General features: G+C 47.3%; 1 protein-coding gene across 1 annotated transcript in view; it reads left to right on the top strand.

Annotated features, from left to right (window-relative positions):
• Positions 1-11,539: 11,539 nt before the first annotated feature.
• Positions 11,540-19,943, top strand: part of LOC105104791 (cytochrome P450 3A24-like) — a 33,617-nt gene continuing 25,213 nt past the window's right edge. Inside the window, exons 1-6 of the mRNA XM_064478668.1 lie at positions 11,540-11,773; positions 12,290-12,383; positions 14,507-14,559; positions 16,919-17,018; positions 18,929-19,042; positions 19,293-19,381. Coding sequence (XP_064334738.1) covers positions 11,703-11,773; positions 12,290-12,383; positions 14,507-14,559; positions 16,919-17,018; positions 18,929-19,042; positions 19,293-19,381 — 521 coding nt within the window. The 5' untranslated portion in view covers positions 11,540-11,702. The remainder of the gene's footprint in view (positions 11,774-12,289; positions 12,384-14,506; positions 14,560-16,918; positions 17,019-18,928; positions 19,043-19,292; positions 19,382-19,943) is intronic.

Below are 19,943 nucleotides of genomic sequence, written 5' to 3'. Positions count from 1 at the left end.
CTGAAGTAGTGACATTTATGTCACAGATTTTATTTTGAATGTTCTAAATTAAATATTATAATGAACAAGTCAATAAAAATCTCTTTACCAAAGTATTATCTGATGCCAGGCTGCACATTAAGGGGAACGTACCACTGAATCAGGGAGATTCAGATGCTAAATGCTTTGGACCATCACCATCACTGGTGGGTGGGCCTTTTCCAAAACTCCAATTTGATATATTAAATAGTAAGTGTTAATCCACTGGGACTTCATCCACTGCTTAGAAAGTATGTTCATAGTTTAAATCTACCTTTTTTGGAGCAAATATTTTTCATACCACTTTGTATTCCACCCTCAATTCCCATCTGTCTTAACAAAATGAACGTGGTATAGAAGATGGTTGATTGGTCAACTGACTGGGCAGAAAGACTACAGGCACTGGTCAGTTTCACTTGGTATCGGAAGCTGCACAGGGCTCCTCCTTTCCCTCTTCTACGTCTTTCCTCCGCTCTCCTTCCCCCACGTCACCTCCCCTTCCTGGATAGTCCAGTCTAAAACCAGCAGGTGGGGCATGGAGGTGGGCAGGCATGCGCTGCAGGGCAGAGCAGAGAACGCAGGCACAGGGGCTCCAAATCAGAGACCAAGTAGGGAGGGCAGGGTGTCCACAGGGATGGCAGCCTGGCATGGCTGTGGGGACCCGCAGCACCCACTCAGATGGGTGGCCTGCAACAGCAGCCAGAGCCTAAATACCAGGGTGGAGATCCCGATTATGGTGAGGGGGGCATCCATGTGTGGAAAGGGATGAATTGTGGATTAGGTTGATCAAGGAAGTAAATATATACAGGATGATGGAGGCCAGAATTCTCACTGTTGGAGAAGGGAGTCACTTATGTAGAGAGGGAGAAAACCAGAATAAAGCCTGTGGAGTCAAAGACTGGAATGGGATGTATCTGCGTAAATCCATGCTTTTCTCGGTAGACAGATGATAGCAGAAGAGATGATATAGACAGACAGATGGTAGACAGACAGGTGGATAGATCGATACAGATACAGATAGATGGGTATGTGTGTGTGTTTGTGTAGCTATAAAAACACGTATTACCCACTTCTCTCCACTGATACAGTTTAGAAACAGTGACACCCCAATAGCAATAAGCATATCTCGTGCCCAGACCTTGGTTTGTAAACATCATTTTCCACTGAAAGAAACCAGATCTTCTTAGAGAAATGGCTGATTCCAGGTCTGGGAAAGTACATCATGATCCTGGAACATCTTGGGCTAGAAAACGAGGAAATGTGAAGATTGAGGTGGACTTGTCAAAAGGACGCAAAAGCTAGCCTGATGGATCGCCACTGACCAAATCAAGGACAAGCTGACCATCATAATAAATATGGAAAGTAAGAGATTATAAGCCATTCAAGAAAACAGAAAAACATGAGAACACACAAACAAATATAAATAAATGGGTAAACTGCAGTTTGATGAGGATACTCGCATAGCTTCAAAGTAGTGTTGCTCAAAATGCCCATTAGTTACAGGGGGGGAGGGGTAGCTTCAGAGGGGAGAAAGATGCTTTCAAAGCCTAACCAGAAATGGGATGGATTAACTGATCACACGTCAAGGGCGCAGTGACAGGATGAGGTGAGAAGAAATCGCTTCACCTGTGTGACATTTCTGCCAAGGAGGCAAACCCGAGAGAAATCCTGAAAAGAAGATGGACAAACCCAAACTGAGGAATATTCTACTCCTGGTCTGTTACTGCTTTCTCGTCTATGAAAGCATGAAGCTCATGAAGGCAAAGCCGGGCTGACAATGTTCCAGATGAAGGAGACGCCGGAGAGGGGACATCTAAAGGTGACTCACGGGCTGGGTCCTTCTGCAATAAGGACATGGTGGGGACAGGTGGGGAACTGGGGGCTCTGAGGTCTGATGGCAGTCATGTGTCTGCGTGAACTTCCTGACTTGGAGGTCGTGCTATGGTCATGTGCCGGCACATCACCGTTTGTGGGTGAGACGGGGGGTGTGAAATACCAGGTTGGCAGTTTTCTCTGACATGGGTCAGGAAGATAGTTCTTTGAACAGACTCTTCAGTAAATTTGTGATTATTTGGTGGGGTCACAAAGGCACCTTTTGGCTTATACAGCTCTCCTCAACCCTACCCTAGTCTTCTTTATTTTGATATAAGGAGGTGACATCACACTGTGACTGAGAGGTGAGGGGCTCTGAAGCTGGAGTCCTGGGTTTCAAATCCCAGCACCTTCCAGGGCTGAGTCTACACTAATCAGTGGCTTTTGGCAATTGAGGGCAAGCTCCCCTACACTTTGCATAGCTTAGATCACAGAGTTTGGGCTGAATTTCAGGACCTGTATGCCACTCGGCTGAATGCCACTGTGCACAAATTAACTCTGGCTCAGCCCCTGACTTAGGTTCCCTAAAAGCAGAGCCTGAGACAGGGGTTCAGGCACAAATGGTTTACAGAGAGGGTGCTCTCTGGAGAAGGGAGTGCGGGGAGCTGGGGAAGGCAGGAAGAAAAGGTGAGTGGCGCTGTGCTCTCTGTGGAGCATTGTCCTACTGAGGGGGTCCCAGTTTGAGGCAGGCGCCAGCTTTGTACCCCATCAGTCACGCACAGACTGGCCGTCCCATCCCCCAGGAGGCGCAAGCTCCCAGGGGCAGTGGCTTTAGTTTGGCCCAGGGAGCTTCTCCGGAGAATGGGGCAGCCTCTCTTTGGTAGCAGCCAGTGCTCCCAGTAACTGGGGCTGAATGTGGAGCCTAGGCCTAGGTTTCCAGTAGCCCTGACGGAATGTTGTAAAGACCCTGTGTCTGAAGGGCGGGAAGAGCTCTCCTTACTCCTGTGTTTTGTTCCTTTGTGATTGTCTTTTCTCTGCTTACAGTGGCCTCAACTTGGGAACTTTTTAGAAACGATTTTTGCCCCAGGGCAGGAGGAGGGGAGAGGAAGCATTTCAACCCGGGGGGATATGAGGTCCTGCAGGGGTGGGAAATGTTGGGGGTGGGGGCCCCGAGCTCACACAGCTGGCCAGACACCACCGCCCCCATGAGGATCCCGGAAAGTAAGTTCTAAACACTTATGAGTCAGGGCCTCCGCACGCACGAGGCAGTAAAAAGATCCATTTCAGCACAACCAGTAGCAGAAAAAAACAGAGTCCGCGCTCAGCGGACTCCTGGCCTTTTCATTATGTTTCACTTCAGCGTGAACTCATGTCTTCTCCTCTTGCTAACAAAACGTACAGCCCATAGCTTGTTCTTTTTTTACCATGTTTTGTTGAGTTATAATCATTTCACAATGTTGTGTCAAATTCCAGTGTAGAGCACAACTTTTCAGTTATACATGAACATACATATATTCACTATCACTTTTTTCCCTCTAACTTGTCACTACTGTCTAATGCTTGTCCTTTTTAGCACCAGGTGAACTGTTTATGAGCTCCTATGAGTGAACATTTCCTGAGGGCCTGCTGAGGGTCCTCACGCAAAGCCACCAGGAGGCCGACGTGCAGATCCAGGCTTCAAGCCCCTCCGGTCATCGACCTGGGTCTGGTCTGGTCTGCTCTGGGCTCCTTTAGGAGGGGAGGACACAGCTACTAACGCTCAGTCTATAGATCAGACAGCTGAGGCTGACAGGGTTTCAATCCCTCACCCGGGGCCGGTGTGTCGGTCACACTCCGTGGGCCAGCCAGCTCCCTAGCCAGCTGTCTGCACAGCACGGAGCACAGACGTCCCTGGAGTCCAAAGACAGCTCAGGGGCCACCTGGGCCAGGGTCCCAGCCAGGCGCTTTGCTTGTCCCCCTCTGTCTCTGGCAAATTCTTAGATTCTTAACCATTTTGACTTTTTTGACTTTGTGGTTACAAAAAGTCAGATGTTTTAGAAATTTTACTGCAGCACAACCACTAGGATGCCTATAAAAAAGAATACAAGGTAAAAAGCAAAAGAGGGCGAGAACGTGTAGAGATTGGAAGGCTCGTTCATTGCCGGCGGCGGTGCACGTGGCGCAGACACTGAGGGAAACGTCTGGCCGGACCGGACCGGGAAGTGCAGCGTCCCCGTCTGAGCCGGCAGCTGCGCCCCTGGGTAGGTACTCGGGAGAAATGAAAACAGGTTTTCAAACAAATACACGAACCTGTGGGCTCATAGCAGCACCATTCACGAGAGCAAAAGGGTGGAAACAAGGAAAATCAGCAGAGGACCCGGTAAACACACTGTAGATCCACCCACAGCATGTGATGAAACAAACTTACTTTTAAGACAAAGCAAGAAAAATGTTTTTCATACATTAAATTCTCTCTCTGCCATCAGGGCCGCCCGCCCCCCTTTGGTGTACATTGTGCGTCTGCGTCAGCCAGACCTCCTGAGAAGACAGGAGTGCCTGCTTGATGTCAGCAACACTTTTCCCAAGGTAACTCCTCAGGGGACAACACTCCTTCGAGTTTTGTAAGAGGTCACAGTGTCCAGATCTGGGCTGTCGAAACTGTCGGTAGCTTATCTGAAGTACGAGTCCTTGACTCAAAAACTTACTTAACTTGAGCTTTGACCTCTAATGGGTGGAACAGTCCTTAGAGCTTTCTGAAAGCTTGTCTCCTGGGTTCTAATCCTCCAATGGGCTTGAAAAGCAATTCTCTACTTCTTCTTACACTGACCATTAGATTAATTTTTTCATCAACAAATAGAATAGTATTCAGCCACCAAAGGAGTGAAGTACTGACACGTGACGCAAAAGGGATGAACCTCAGACACGTGTCAGTGAAAGAATCCAGACACAAGAGGCTACATATTACAGGACCCCGTTTCTGTGGGACATCCAGAGTCAGCAACTGCATAAAGAGGAAACGTGCGTGGGTGGTCGTCCGGGCCTGGGGACAGGACAGAGTGGAGAGGAAGTGCTTAATGGAAATATTTTGGAACTACACGGAGGTGTTGGTGGCACAACATTGTGAATGCGCTAAATGACACTGACCCTAGAAGCAGAGTGTCCCTAGCTTGCTCTCTGATCCACTCCCTCCTGTATTAGCAGTAAGAAAGTTGGCTTCATTTAGACACTGTGTTTTGCAGCCAAGAGATGAGAAATACACTCAGCAGTGATCATGGCAGTCAGCTGCACAATTCTCACAGCCTGAAATGCCCTCTCCCCTTCCCTCCTTCGGGCCAAATGGATGAGGAAATGGGTCAGAACACGTCTGAAGGTGGCCAGGTGAAGACGGGTCTTGAGTTGCTAACCTGAGGCGTTTAGATTTTCTCTTGGGGATGATGGGAGTGGTTGTAGGCATTTGAGCAACAGGGGAACGTTAAAGGATCCACATTTTACCCGCATCTGTCGTGTGGCTTAAGAGGGGAATTGCCTGGATGAGGCCACTTGTTAGGAAGCCACTGCAGCGATGAGGACAGGCCGGCGCGCTGCCTCTCCTCTCCAGCACACCCAACACACTCGCTCTTCTTCTTCCTTCATCTTACACTTCCTGTTTTATTAATTCCCTTCCACGTGGTCTTCTAATATTTGCCTCTGTTCTCTGATTCCTCTTGCCCTTTCTGTTTTCATCACCTTTTACTGTCCGCTTTCCTGGAAACCCAAAGGACTCTGACTGTGACACGTCCAAATCACCGGCATTATCCTCTAACGGCAGCACCGAAAGTTCAGCAAGTACCTAATTTAGAAGGATGTGCATCTCATTTTGGGTCATACCCAGCCATGTGCAAAGACATATCTGTCCCACGTGAGGCTGACGCAGCCTGCAGAGTTGTTTCAGGAGGCCCCTTGAATCTAAACATAAACACGCCACAGAAACAATTCAGAATCACAAGATCCGGCTGTGTGATCCGGATTCATGGTTTATTTGCTTGGGCAGGACTCTTCCTTACCCTGAGCTTCTGTTTCGACACCTGTCAAGTGGGAATAAAATGATTCCAACATGTTTTATCTCACAGAGATTTTCTAAGAATCCATTAAAAGCACTTTATAAAGCCTACCATGTGGTGGAGAGGTCCGTGGCTAGGTCATCAGGAGGGACACACTCTGCAGTGGAGCAGGGAGTGAGCGTCCCTGAGGGCGCCCGCCTCCTCCTCCCTTTGCTGTAAAGTCTAAGGAAGCGCTTCCGCCTCAGGGCACAGGGGGCTTTCTGCGCGATGGGCTGTGCGGGGGCCAGAAGGGACACCCCCGACCCCACCCCAGCCCTCCCTGAGGGGCATGGGGACACGCCTCACCTTGTCTCTGGGTGGGGGCAAAGCCCTGGTCACTGCCACCTCAAAAGGCCTGGGCTTTCCCACTAAATGCTTGGGCAGGGCTGAGCCTGGATTAAGGTAAGACCTTGGGCTCTCAACTTAGAAGATCTAAATTTGAATCCCAGCTCTGATAGTAATTAGTAATGTACCCTTGAACAGTCGCTTAACTTTCTGGGTCCCAGCTAGCTTATTTGTATAGGAGGCGTCGTAACAAGACCTATCTCATAGGATTGTTGGGCGGACTGAGTATCTTAATGCAGGCCAAGTACTCAGAACAAAAAATATTAGCTCTCCTTTCCCGAGGATAGGTCTTGCTCTATGTGTGTGTGTGTGTGTGTGTGTGTGTGTCTGTGTGTGTGTCTGTGTGTGTGTCTGTGTGTGTCTGTGTGTGTATCTGTGTTCTGTGCGCCCCTCTCTGTGCAGTCCCAGATGAGAAACCACTCTAGAATCCAGAGCTCAGGTCCTAAATGGGTCTATCCTATTGCATCTTGGCTCTCCATCTTGCCCTCAGGAACTCTCAGTTCTTGACAGGGCTGGGGGACTAGGGGACCTGAATGACATCGGAGGGACAGAGAATTATGCAGAAAGAGTTTAGGAAATCCTCGAGGGACACAGAGGCTGAGAGGGGCAGGCAGTGAGGGGGTCTTGCGGTTGGAATAAGGTTTTTCTGCATCAATCCCGATCAATTTCCGTCATGGACAGATGAGGACACAGACCCAGCGATGCCCAGGCTCACACACTTCCAGTGATCAAGTTCTGTTGATTCTGTTGCCTTCATATTTTTCAAGGGGAACAGAAGGAAAAGGAAGAAAAGGGAATTATATCAATGCTAAGGAAGCTTAAGCAAGGGGGTTCTTCTACTTCATAACACACGTCCTGACATGTAACTGAAATTGATTTGTGAAGTTATTTGTTTATGTCTCTCTCCCCTTTAAGTGTGGGCTTCATGAGCGCAAGGATTTGGCTTTCTTTATAATTAGTTCTTGGCACATGGACTGAACACAGCAGGCATAGATCCCATCCAACATACAGCGACACTGGGTTGAGGTGCCTACCTCCTCTCAGGCCAAGACACAATGTCCTGTCACTATCTCCCCACCCTTGGAACCAGGAGCCCCTGAAATTTTGGCTCCTCCCCTCCCCCAGCTACCCACACTTTGAGACCCGCTGTTATTCCAAAATGGCATAGTCAAATGTTGCCCTACTGAGAACAAGGAGGGCATGGGGGCAGACTTAACATAATCTTGCTTTCATTGTTTGCACACGTCAGATTGTGATCTGTGAAATTTGAATCTAACACACAAATCATTCCTGACCAATACTACCTCCCCGTATCGTGAGCAATTCTTTCAGCCAGTGGAAATCCCGACAGGCTTCCCAGAAGAGGAGTCACTTGGGCTAACAATATAGAAGGATGGGAATAGCAAATTGGTGGTGCATCCTGCATCCCTCAGTCCCTGACACCCGGTTCACCTGTACTGATGCTGAGCCTAATGCTTCCCTTGAGGCGGGAAGCCCCATGAAAAGATCGGCGGGACTCCCAAGCTGGGTCAAACTCTCCTGACAGCATCATCCGGTTCCCCAGACCAGAGGATCTATGTCACTTTTTGCCTCTGAAATGGCTTACTTACTGCTAAAATTCTATTGGTTCCCTCAGCTCCCTTCTGATTGATTATTTCCTTCATTCCGACTTCATTATTACACTCACTGCTGATTGGTCCACTTCCCTAACTTCTGATTGGTCCATTTATAGTACTTCATTTGCATAGCACTCACTTCTGATTGGTTATTTCCTTCACTCCTCATTCGTTATTACTCTCACTTATGATTGGTCCACTTCCCTTACTTCTGATTGGTCCATTTGTAGTACTTCATTTGCATGGAGCTCACCACTCATTGGTTATTTCTCTCACTCCTGATTGGTTATTTCTCTCACTCATGATTGGCCTATTTCTACAAAGCTTGTTCCTAGTTGGTCAACTTTTGTTATACTTTATTTGTATATGGTGTTGCAAAGGTTAAACTGGCAGCCTATAAAGGCCTGTGTAAACTTACAGGCAGGGTCCAGAGCTTGGAGTGTTAACATTTCTCGGCCTGCTGGCTTAATACACCTGAGTTCCCCAATGCTCTGAGTGCTGCTTGCTCTCTTGCTGGGATCCAGGTTGGTGTCACAACTGAGCTGTGACACTGAGCTGTAACACATTTTTCCACAACACCATGAATGTTACCTGATTTTCAACTTTGATTGCTGTGGTCTGAGAAACAAAGTAAGCCGTTTACACTTGGTGAGAACACTGGGTCCATATACTTAGTTTACCTTGGCTATACTATAATTATCAGTTTATTTGTCTTTGTCTTCAACCTGCATAATGTCTGAGTCTTAGTCATATTTGTGCCCTAAATATTGAGAAACAGGCTTTGAAAGTACATGATGATCTCCTAGTACACAAATGAATAGATGATAAATATGGAGTGTTGTGTGTGGGTGGTGGGGAGCCAGGAGGGCGGGTCAGGAACACAGTATCTTTCTTCACAGTCTTAGTATGTCAGACTTCTCTCGTTAGGTGTTCCCTGCCATGGAATGAAGGGACACAAAGATAATGCCTTCCATGATTTCCCCTTCTAGAGCAAGACCATTATGCATTTGTTAGGACGTGGTACTGACCGCATTTTATTCCCAGGAAATACATGGGACTAGCCTATTGCCATTAGGATAGATGCCAAGCAGCCCTGTGGTGAGGACGGTGGGTGATGGTCATACCAGACTTAGTTCATAATCATCACAGCTGATTACCTGTTTTGGAGGAAGAGAAAAGCCTTATAGTTTCCACAAGGGCTTGGTTTCCATGAAGAAGAAGAAATGGGTTTAGTTGAGTGAATTAAGGTGTCAGCAGTTACAAATGACACCCTAATCTTTCCCTGTTGTGTGTATTTTGTGTACCCCTCGGTCTGCAGTGTAGAGAGAGACTGTACACAAGACCCCGAGTGTTCTGATGACCTGCACCAGCCATCGTTCCTGACGAGGGGTGATGGAGCCTTTACTTGTGGAGATCTATGGGGGAGCTCCTGGGTGGGGGTAGCCATCAAGATAGGAATCCGTTATTTTAACCAATTGCTAACCAGTTTGCAGTCTCGGGACTCAGTATTTCCCAGAATGACCCTTACCGTGCAATGACAAACACTGACTATTAGTATTTCAGAGCAGACTTGCCATCTATCTCGTGTTGGCTCATTTATAACACGTTGTTGAGATCAGTAGTTGGGAAGCCACTTGCACTTACTGACCCTCACTTTCTACATCTGTAAACTGGAGATTGTAGCACGATTCTATCTAATAGCGCCCAGAGAAGTCACCAAGATGGTGCAAAGCCATACCAGAATTCCTGGGACGTTCTATCCTACCTCTCTGGGGGTCATCTTCCTGCTTCTCAGGTCTGTCCTTTGTTGGTGTTCAAGCTTGCAGCCAATTGTCTCCTTCATTATGCTTCTGTAGGGCTCCATTATCCCAGACATTCCACACATATCCCACATACGTGGCATGGTTGTGTGTCTCACTCCCTCCACAGGGAGGCTGCTCCCAATGGAGGGACTGTCTGGCTTCTAATCCACAGCCTAGCACATCACCTACACCTGACATTCACCCACTTGGCCTTGAAACAGTGGACTGGTGAACAGATGTCTTCATACACTGTTCCAGTGGCAGGATTGTAACAGGTGCCTCCTGGAGAAAGATTGAAACCAAAGTTGACAGACTATGATGGTAGAAATGTCATGCTCCATGACAATCTCCCAAGGAAATATCAGAGGGCAGGTGAGATAGTTGGGACCTACTGCATTTTACCAATGCGACATCTACCCACTCAGGCTGGTGTCAGGCAGCCCCAGGGACTTTCAGACCAGAGGAATGGAAAGAGTTGGTAAGAGGTGAGTATCTCATCCTGCAGAAGGACTGAAAGTGACAAAGCATGAAGAGAGAAGGAAGCACACAAACAGCTTAAATGTCTTGTGTTTCTCTTGAGATTAACAATTTTTGAGATAAAAATTAATAATAAATTGTAAAAAAAGTTTCACATTTTCTTTCTTCCACAGCTTATGGTTTCCCAGATGAAGCAGATACAGTTCATGGGTCAGAGGGATGAAAATGAGGCCATGGAATTTCCAGACCTTTAACCCACATGTGTCTCTCATCAGGGGTGGGGTGTGGGCTCACAGATGACACCAAGTTCCACTGTAGGTCTCTGCGTTACCAGATCGTCATACCCATTAAAACCTTCCCTACTTGTCAACAGGTTGGAAGCTGTCTGCTCTGACCCCACTCAGCCCCATAGGAACTTCCTGATATCCTTTTGGAGTCCTGTGTGTATTGTGTACCTCATCATTGGTAGATAAGGTGGTTGGGGTCCACTTGACCATCAGGCTGCTTTCTCCTCTCTGCTCTCTTTATGCCCATTGATCTCGGACTTGTAGCCTTTCCAGAGACAGAGGCCATTCTCTGGTCAATAACCTGTCTAACTTGCTGTCTCCTGCAGGGCCTTGAGGTGAGACAGCCTGAATTGATATCCCCTGGTGCAGCCATCACCCCCTGGTCCATGTCCCGCCTCTCCTTCAAGGGCCTCTTGTCAGCAGAATCTGATGGGTCATCCTGCATGTGCAGTAATGGTGGCCAGGGTCCAGCCAGGCCCTCTTGTTGTACTAACAGTCCAGTGGTCACCAAAGAGCCACTTGCAAAGGACATACAATGGCCTAGAGGTCCTACCTCGACCAACTCAATTCCACAAACCTTTCTCATCCCCACTCTGCAGAAAGCACTCTACTTGGTTCCAGGGATATGGTGGTGACTAATAGCCAGGCTGTGCCCAGGTTCTCAATCTGGTGAGGGAACTAGGTGAGGAAACCAACCATGGTGCTGGAGATAATAGATTGTGTGCAGGCGACGGAAGTTTGCCAGAAGTGGTTATACCTGATCAAGAAGGTCGGCTCGGAAAGACTCTAAAGCAGAGAGCTCTGTCTGAGACGGCATCTGAAGGATGAGCAGGGGACATACAGAGGGAACACGGGGCTTCGAGGTAGGGGAAACTGCATGGATAAAGATCTGTAGACTCACCTTGTTGGAAGAATTTCAAGCATTTCCAAATGAGGGCAGTTAAGGAGAAGCAAGTTAGAGAAGATACGGTCAGCGGCTTTTGTGAGTGTCTCTGCTGACATTAATTGAGTAGTTATTGAATTCCTACAGAATACGAACACAAAGGAGGCCAAAACTAGAGTGTCCAAGATGCGTTGCCAACTTACGGCCGAGTGAGCGCCTGCACGTAGAGCACAGGTGTTCCTCCTACTGGCTGCAGCTCCAGCCCCACCCCCTTCCCAGCACATAAACCCTCCAGCCTCGCTGCATCTCCACGGGCAGGACGGGGAGCTCCACGCTCACAGGCGAAGAGCAGCGCACAAAGCGGCGAGGGAACTCGGAGGAGGGAGTCACGGAGGACAGTGGCCATGGACCTGATCCCAAGCTTTTCCATGGAAACGTGGGTTCTCCTGGCTACCAGCCTGGCGCTCCTCTATCTGTGAGTAACTGTCCAGGTTCATAATCTTTGTAAACTCGAACTTGGGGAACTAATCATTTCTCCCTTTCCCTATGTGTTTTGAAGATCAGTTAACAGACGGGAAATTGCTAAAGATTTGGGTGCTACAAAAGTTTCCCCCATTCTACCTAGAAGAAGAATCTGGAAATCATGACTGAGTCAAGTTACTAATAAACATGAGTAATTCTTGCAAAGGATTTCAGCCTGAACCTCCCAGGAGCACTCAAATTCAAAATATTTAGCAAGTATTCACTCTGGGATGGGGACCCTGAAGACTTCAGCTGCTTTTAGCTACTCATCAGTAGCTTTTGCGAATCTCACAGTGGAGGTGGGAAAGGAGACGATCAGTGAATGTGATGATTGCTTTTGGAGTCGCTGCTTTTATTTATCACCTACATGTGACTTCCTAGGTCAGTGACCCAGCTCTGAGTCAGTGACTGGCCAGCCTCCCACCTGTCCCACAGTCCCTGTGACCGGGTTCTCTCTTTCACTTTACAGCTATGGGACGTACTCACACGGAGTATTTAAGAAGCTGGGGATTCCTGGGCCAAAGCCTCTGCCCATTTTTGGAAATGTTCTAGCTTACAAAAAGGTGAGTGTTGTTTGAACCTCCTCTTTTGCTTCTCACGGTTGCAAATCCCAGCTGAGTGCCATCATAAAAGGAGGAAGTCCTGAGGTTTCACACTTCCTAGATGCCATCGTGGGCCTACGCAGCACGTGCCCATTGTCAGCTGTAGGAGCCCCAGGTTTTGCCTCGGGCAGACAGCCCAGCCCCCTGGCTGGTCCAGCACAGGACCTGATGTTCCATCTTGTGAGTACTGTGAAGCGGGTTTTCTTTCTGCCAGACGCAGATCCCCCGGAAGGTACCGCCCCCTTAGTATTAGGAGAAAAGCATGAGGGAGGTGCCCAGTCTTGGCTCATTAAACTATGTTCACTGGAGTCAGACTTCGCTGTTGGTAGCATCAGCTGTGGGTAACCTTTTTTTCCCATTCCTCCTGGATGGCTGGGAAACTTCACTTTCTAAGGCAGCCCGAAACTTCACAGCCGGGTAATTTTCACACACCTGAATTCCCTCAAGAACCGCTGAGCCGTGCTGGTGTCTCCACGCCCTAATCCACCTCTTGTGCCCGTGGCAATCTGGGGGATCTGAGAGCTGGGGCGAGAGCTTTCTGCTTTACTTCTGTGCCCCGAAAGGAAGCGCCTTACGGGGGAATCTGAGCAAAGAGTGAGTATAACCAAGATAGAGTGGTGGCTGTCTTCGACTTCAGCTATTTAACCTCTACGTGAGCACTGGGGTTTTTTTTTTTTTTTTTTGGTCTTTTTTTTTTTTTAAGCAAGGCAGAACCACTTATACAAAATCACTAGAAAGAACATGATTTAAGAAAATTATTCTCAATTTAATTTAACTGAGCAGAATGTACTAGGTGCCACAGACTATGACTTCCAGCAGAGCCTTGATGCTAATCCAGCTCTGACGCCTCCTAGCCCGGGGCCTGGCCCCTGAGCCGAAGCTCATGAGCGGCGCCCGGACGTCCAGGGGCAGAGCCTCGTGTGCAGGCTGCTCTCAGCCTCAGACTTCCTTTCCCGCAGACCTGGGGCTTGTTCCTCAGATCCTCATTCTCCCTCCTTGGCCCTCATTGTCTCATTACTGCCTAAGAACTGCTTGAACTTTGTTCCTTCTGAAAAGGCAACGATTTCCTTTCTGCCTTCCCCAGATGAAGTCCTTCGTGGATGCACTCCAAGACCCACACTTCTAGGACCCTCATTTTCAGTTAAACCATCAAATGTCACAGCAGAAACTTAGCAACCGGAAGTGTTTTGTTTGTTTGTTTTGTTTTTACAGTTACAGAAGTGAATACTCAGGGCAAGTGTTTTTTTCTTGTATGTATATATATTTGTTTACTGAAGTATAGTCAGTTTGCAATGTTGTGTCAATTTCTGGTGCACAGCACAATGCTTCAGTCATTCATAAACATAAATATATTCATTTTCATATTCTTTTTCACCATAAGTTACTATAAGATATTGAATATAGTTCCCTGTGCTCTACAGTATAAACTTGCTGTTGATCTATTTATATATACTGGTCAGTATCTGCAAATCTCCGAGTCAGGGCACGTGTTCTGTATGCACTGGCCCTCGCTGAGCTGTGGTGTCTCCCGTTCTTCTCTGGAAAACTAGAAGTCAATCCACTTTCTCATTTGTTTGCTCACTCAGTTTCTCACTCAACACACATGCCTTAGATGTAGTTAAATCTGCTAGACTAACAGAAGTCACTGGTGTCTTTAACTTCCTAACTCTGCTACAAGTCTGGAGAGGGCTCTTGAGATAAATGAAAAGGCGGCTTAACTAGGAGCTGAAGGTGTGTAGAGGAAACTCTTTTTCTCAGCTTCATTATTCTTACATGTCCACGGAGAGTAAACTCAGAGGGCTATGAGATTTTAGAGAGAACACATGCACAAGCCAAAACACTTCAGAAAGACAAGGATTTATTCAGTATTCAGACAAGGCGAGGAATGACTTAAATGCTCCATTTCAAATATCTCGTCTATTTTGTCTCCTTTCCCCCAAGACATCCCTGAGTAAGAGTTTCCTTCCATTTGCCAGTGGACAACGTTAAGACTGATTTCATGGCATTCAAGTCATTTTTGTCCCAATTAGAGGTAGGGTTCAGTACATTTTAACTAATAATTTAATGTTTTTTTTCTCCTGCAGGGTATTTGGGATTTTGACGAGGAATGTTTTAAAAAGTATGGGAAAGTGTGGGGGTGAGTATTCTGGCAACTTCCATGGGATAGATGAGGCGCTGCCCTGCGGTGAAGGGGACAGTCTCAGTGCGGAGCTGCTTGTCCTGAAACCATCTGTTGTGCAGCTTTGGGAGCTTGTTCTCCTAGGGAGCCCCGAGGTCACCAGGTGTGCAGGTCTGCAGTCTGAGTCAGGCCTGGAGAGCTGCAGGCCATCACTTTCCTCCAGCCTTTGATGGCCCAGGGACTCCGAGCATCACCTCATGCCCAGTATCTTGCTCTTCCTCTTTTCTCCATTTTGCCTTCTTTGGGGCACCCTTAATTGCATCAAACACATTATTCCGGAACATTCTAACATGTGCTCATAAATGTATGTGTTTACCCTTTGCCACATGATTCGCTTTCAAGGAAAAGCCACAATTCCTTTATTTAAGTTTTGAGTTTAAAAGTATGTCCTTATTAAAGAAGGACTGGGGGGTAGAGGTAACAAGAGAAGGACACCCTTCCTACTCTACTTTTTATAACTTCCTCTGCACAGAGGTGTGGTTTTCCTTTAATTTTCAGGCAAGACTTTTCAATAGAAGTGTATAGAAAAACTGCTTTAACTACTCTATTCCTCTGACTTTGAAAAGATGTGGGCTATCTCTAGCCCAGGTGTTGCTCGTGGGCTGGAGGACTCGATGACTTTGCAGAGCGGCCTTGGCAGAGGCTGTTGCCTCTTGCAGCTGTTGGAGGTTTGGTGAGAGCAGCAGGACAGCTGTGATGTGATGCTTATTTGCTTAAAGCATGTGGGAGAAGGCTCTGCCTCTCCGTACCTCTTCATCTTCTCTCGTCGAGTCCTCAGAAACCGTAAGGCCCTGCTGAGCTGGCATGGCCCACAAGGGCAACGGGATAGAGTGGGAAGAGCCCGCGGCGCTGCATGGTCCCGGGACCGGCTCCAACATGCAGTGCTTCTGAGCTCCGGATGGAGTCACGTTTTCATGGTGGATCCCAGTCCTCTCTTGAGAAAACAGTTCTTGTGCTTGGGTGTAAACAAGAAACCCCTGGGACGGCAGGTTACAAGTCAAGACTTGCCCCTCACCGCAGCATCACTGACTCCGGAGGATCTGGGAAGGGGCCCAGGAATCTGAATTTTAACTGGTAGTGGAGGAAATACGAAGGCTGGTGTGATACCATGAATATAAAGGGTCACCCCAAACCACTATTCCGTCTCCACTGAGGTGTTTTTGAGAAAACATGGCGAGAAGAAGGGACTCATCCAAGAAACATGGTCAGTGAGGTGGAGGAGCAGCCAAACTGCCTCCAAAGTCACTTCCGGCCCGGCTTCAGCACTAAGCACAGTTGACGCGCACTTAAACCCTCTGAGCTTCAGAATAGTTTTCGGAAATAGCGCACTGATTCTCATCCATTTATATACGTGATCACAAAACCATTTGAAATTCCTCTGTGAAGTCGAAGGAGCAACAGGTGACTTGCAGAAAATCTTCCATTGTGTTCTAGCAATTGCAGCTGATTCACAGTGGAAGACAACGTGCCAGCAGGCAGTATGATTCAACTTACGGGAAATGTCCCAGCAGTGGCCCGTTCCCGGGAATGGACATCCTCACAGTCAAGAGATGAGGCCAGAGTGGGGTGTGTCACACACGAAGGGTCAGCTTTGGGTGGCAGGCGTGTCAAAAGTGCGTCTGCCCTGCTACAGGAATGTCACCGCCGTGGGGCCCGAGGCCCACAGGGGACCCCCGCAGAAGAAGACATGCAAGCAGTGGAAAGAGAACATTTCAGAAATGAATTCTACCTGCTGCTCTGACTTCCTTTATTCTCTTTGTCCTTTTGTTTCAAATTATTCTAAACTTGATGCTACCAAGGATATCTCCTTATTATTTTTTTTAATATTTCAAAAAAAAAATAAAATAGGGAAGAAATCTTTGACGATCCTACTGCCACTTGTGGACCATTCCACATCTTCCATCTGCAGACACACTGCTACCTCTTTGTGATCAGTGTGTCTTGAATTTTGACCTGACTTTATATCATATACATTTTTCATGTTTCTTGAAATGTTTTCAAAAATGACTGAGTAGGTGGATTCTCCTTAATTTTGTTTGTTTGTTTGTTTCCACATAATTAACTTGCCTTCAATGATTTACTAAGCCAGCTTAGTTTTTGAAAGTGAAATATTTGAAAGCCTTAAAAATTATGAAGAGTGGTAGAGGGAATCCCCCTGCACACACCCCTAGAGCGAACCGAAGTGTTAATGTATCCCTAGCCATCATACCAGGAGTAAGGCTTATGTAACGGCAGGATGACCATCTGGACTCCAGGGGTGGCTCCGGCTGCACAAACCAGTTCGTTCAATCTAATCAGCTCTGTTTTCTGCACGCAGGTTTTATGATGGTGGACAGCCTGTGCTGGCAATTCTTGATCCAGACATGATCAAAACAGTGTTAGTGAAAGAATGCTATTCCACCTTCACAAACCGGCGGGTAGGCATGTGTTTTTAAAATTTTAATTCATTCATTCGTTATTAAATTTTCATTTTGAAATAATTATAAATTCACAGGATGTTCTCAAAAGAAAAATTTACAGGGCGGACCCGTGTTATATACCTGCATCATGCTTCCCCCAGTGGTAATATCGTGAATAAATGTCGTACCACAGCAGAGCAGGACGCTGACTGTGACACTATCCACAGAGCCAATTCCGCTTTAATCAGTTTTCTGTGCGCTCTGTGTGCTCTCTGAAAATTTGCCATGGATTTAGGTTTGTGTAAGTACCACCACAACCCATATACAGAATTATTCCAGCCCCGCAAGGCTCCCTCCGTTGTTTATGGTCACAGTGTGTACCTGCCCTTCTCCACTTACCCGGGTTTTTAGCAGAGCAGACTTTGTTTTATTTTGATGAGGCAAACCTAGCATTGTTTTCTTTTATAGGTTGTGCCTTTGGTATGAATTCCCAAACCTTCACCAAGCCCTAGATCCTGAAGTTTTTCTCCTTTTTCCCCCCTAAATGTTATATAGTTTTATGTTTTACTTTTAAGCCTGTAATCTATTTTGTGGTTTTGTTTTGTTTTGTACTGTCTAAGCTGTTCCTCCACCATTTGTGGTAAGACTGTCCTTCCTCCCCACAGCCGCTCCTGCCATGTAGTTGACACTGGTAGTCCCTGCCCTTCTTAGCGCCTGCTTGTTCTTAGATGTCTCAGCTCTGCCAATCTCTGGGTGGCGTGAGACCAAAGCACATCACTTTTGCAGTGTTCTCAGCGGCTGAGAAAGTGCTCACTCGCTCTGCTGTCCTCCTCCCAGCGAGGAGCGCCCTCTCAGGCTGGGAGCCCCGCGTGGCGCTGAGCAGCGCTGGCCTTGGGGGTGAGCTGATGCGGGCAGAGTGGAACTCTCCCCCGTGTCTTTTTTGTCAGTTTTTCTCAAGTTTAGGCTCTACTGAGTTGCTGAAACTTCTTAAGTGACTCCTAAGGTTTCCTAGATCTATTTTTCTACGTTGCTAGCTGTCTTACTGTTTTTCTTTGTTGGGCAACAGAGCCTGGAATCTCCTTCTCTGCCATCTCGATGAGGTTAACCCAGGATTTCATCATTAAGTGTCATGTTTGCCGTAGTTGTTTTTTGTTTTTTGGTTTTTTTTTTTTTTTTTTGCTAAGTGTCCTTTATCAAATTAAAGTAGTTTCCCTCTGTTAGTAGTTTGTGAGTTTTTATCAGAAATGGGTGTTGGGGATATCCATTTTAAAACAAAATTTAATTCTGGAAGACTGTGGAAATTTTCAAGCAGTTTGCTTTGATACGCCAGTCCCAAGCTCAGAAATAAAAAAATTTTTTCCTTCTTAACCGTGGGCAAACAAATGCAGCGGAAATTGTTTTTCATGTAACATCATTATTTATTCAGACTAGCAAATAGTTCCCTAATCTTTCAAGTGCTAAGCACTATTATTTTAAACAATCACCATAGCAAGACCTCCCCTGTCCCGGCGGCTCAGGCTTTAGATGTATGTAAAGGCAGAACCTGCTTGGTCAGCATGCACTTTGCCAAGGCTCTCTGGCTCCTGTCACCAATCCCCTTCCTTGTACCTTGCACAGCCCAGGAGGATGAGCTCAGACCTACACCCGTTTATTCCCCTGGAAGACCAGTTTCCCTGCCCGTGGGTCTTTTGCATGAAAAAGGAGATTGGACTAGAAAGTCTGGAAAGGACATCAGGTGGCTGGGTGTCTCCTCAAAGGAGGCTGTGCATTTGGGATAAATATTTACTGACCATCTGCCTTAGGGTCAGCTTCGAAGCACACAGTCACGGAATATTTACTGAATAAATGCTGCACATTTAACACAATTTCCACAAATGTGGAGAGCTCCAAAACTTATACAGGGAAAAATGCGTTTTTTTCAACTCTAGATTTTTGGTCCAGTGGGAGTTATGAAAAACGCCATTACTCTGGCAGAGGATGAACAGTGGAAGAGAACACGAATATTGCTGTCGCCAAGCTTCACCAGTGGGAAGCTCAAGGAGGTAAGGAAAGAAGAGGACCTGCTATTAGAAACTTAGAGAATAAGGTAGAAAATGAGATCACAGTCCCTTTCCAAGGAGGGATCTGCTGAATTGCAGCTTCCTAAAACTGTCTTTCAGCTTGACCTCCTGGAAGCAACATTGTAAGATTCGTTATAAAATGTCACTTACAGCTCCATCATGGGAAAGCCTCATCTTTCTAGGACTTGAGTCTCTGTGTTTAACCTCAGGTGCTGTTGTATTTTGTGCCTAGATGTTCCCCATCATTGGCCAGTACGGAGATGTGTTGTTGAGAAACCTGAGGAGGGAAGCAGAGAAAGGCAAGCCCGTCACCATGAAGGAGTAAGTAGGGGCGAAGCTGCCCGTGTTCCGGGCTCTGGGCAGACCTTCCAGCTGCCTGCCGCGGCGCCGACATTCCCACTGCTGAGTTACCGTAATGACCAGACAGAAGCAGGTGTGCAGTGGTTTAACTCCAAGGGGCATCCTAGAAAGAGGTGGATCCCCGAAAAGAGCAGGGCAGCCAGGAGAGAAAGAAGAAACACGGTGATGTCGATTTTGAGTGCGGACGCTGGGGGATGATGGCAGGGGAAGGGCCTTGGTACACACTGGTGGGCCGTGGCTGGGGTGCAATCATCACAATCCGGAACTTGGAACAACTTACATCTCTTCACAATGTTGCTGAGAACACCTGAAGTTGCTAACTATTACCTCTCGCCACGACTGCTACTTCCTTCAGTCCCAAAGGAGAGAAGGCCCCGCGCAGGTTATGGGCAGGGTGACCGTGGGATTGAGCGTCTAGACTGGGGTTTTCTCCGTGAGGCAGGAACAGCAGGTCAACTGGGCCTGCCCTGAAAACCTGGGGACATGCGGTCACTTAGCTGTTACAGCTCTCAAGTCAATTTTG

Source organism: Camelus dromedarius, chromosome 24, assembly GCF_036321535.1.
Source record: "Camelus dromedarius isolate mCamDro1 chromosome 24, mCamDro1.pat, whole genome shotgun sequence".
Taxonomy (NCBI): Eukaryota; Metazoa; Chordata; class Mammalia; order Artiodactyla; family Camelidae; genus Camelus; species Camelus dromedarius.
The sequence above is the reverse complement of the archived record's forward strand: the minus strand, read 5'-3'. Positions and strand labels throughout refer to the sequence as shown.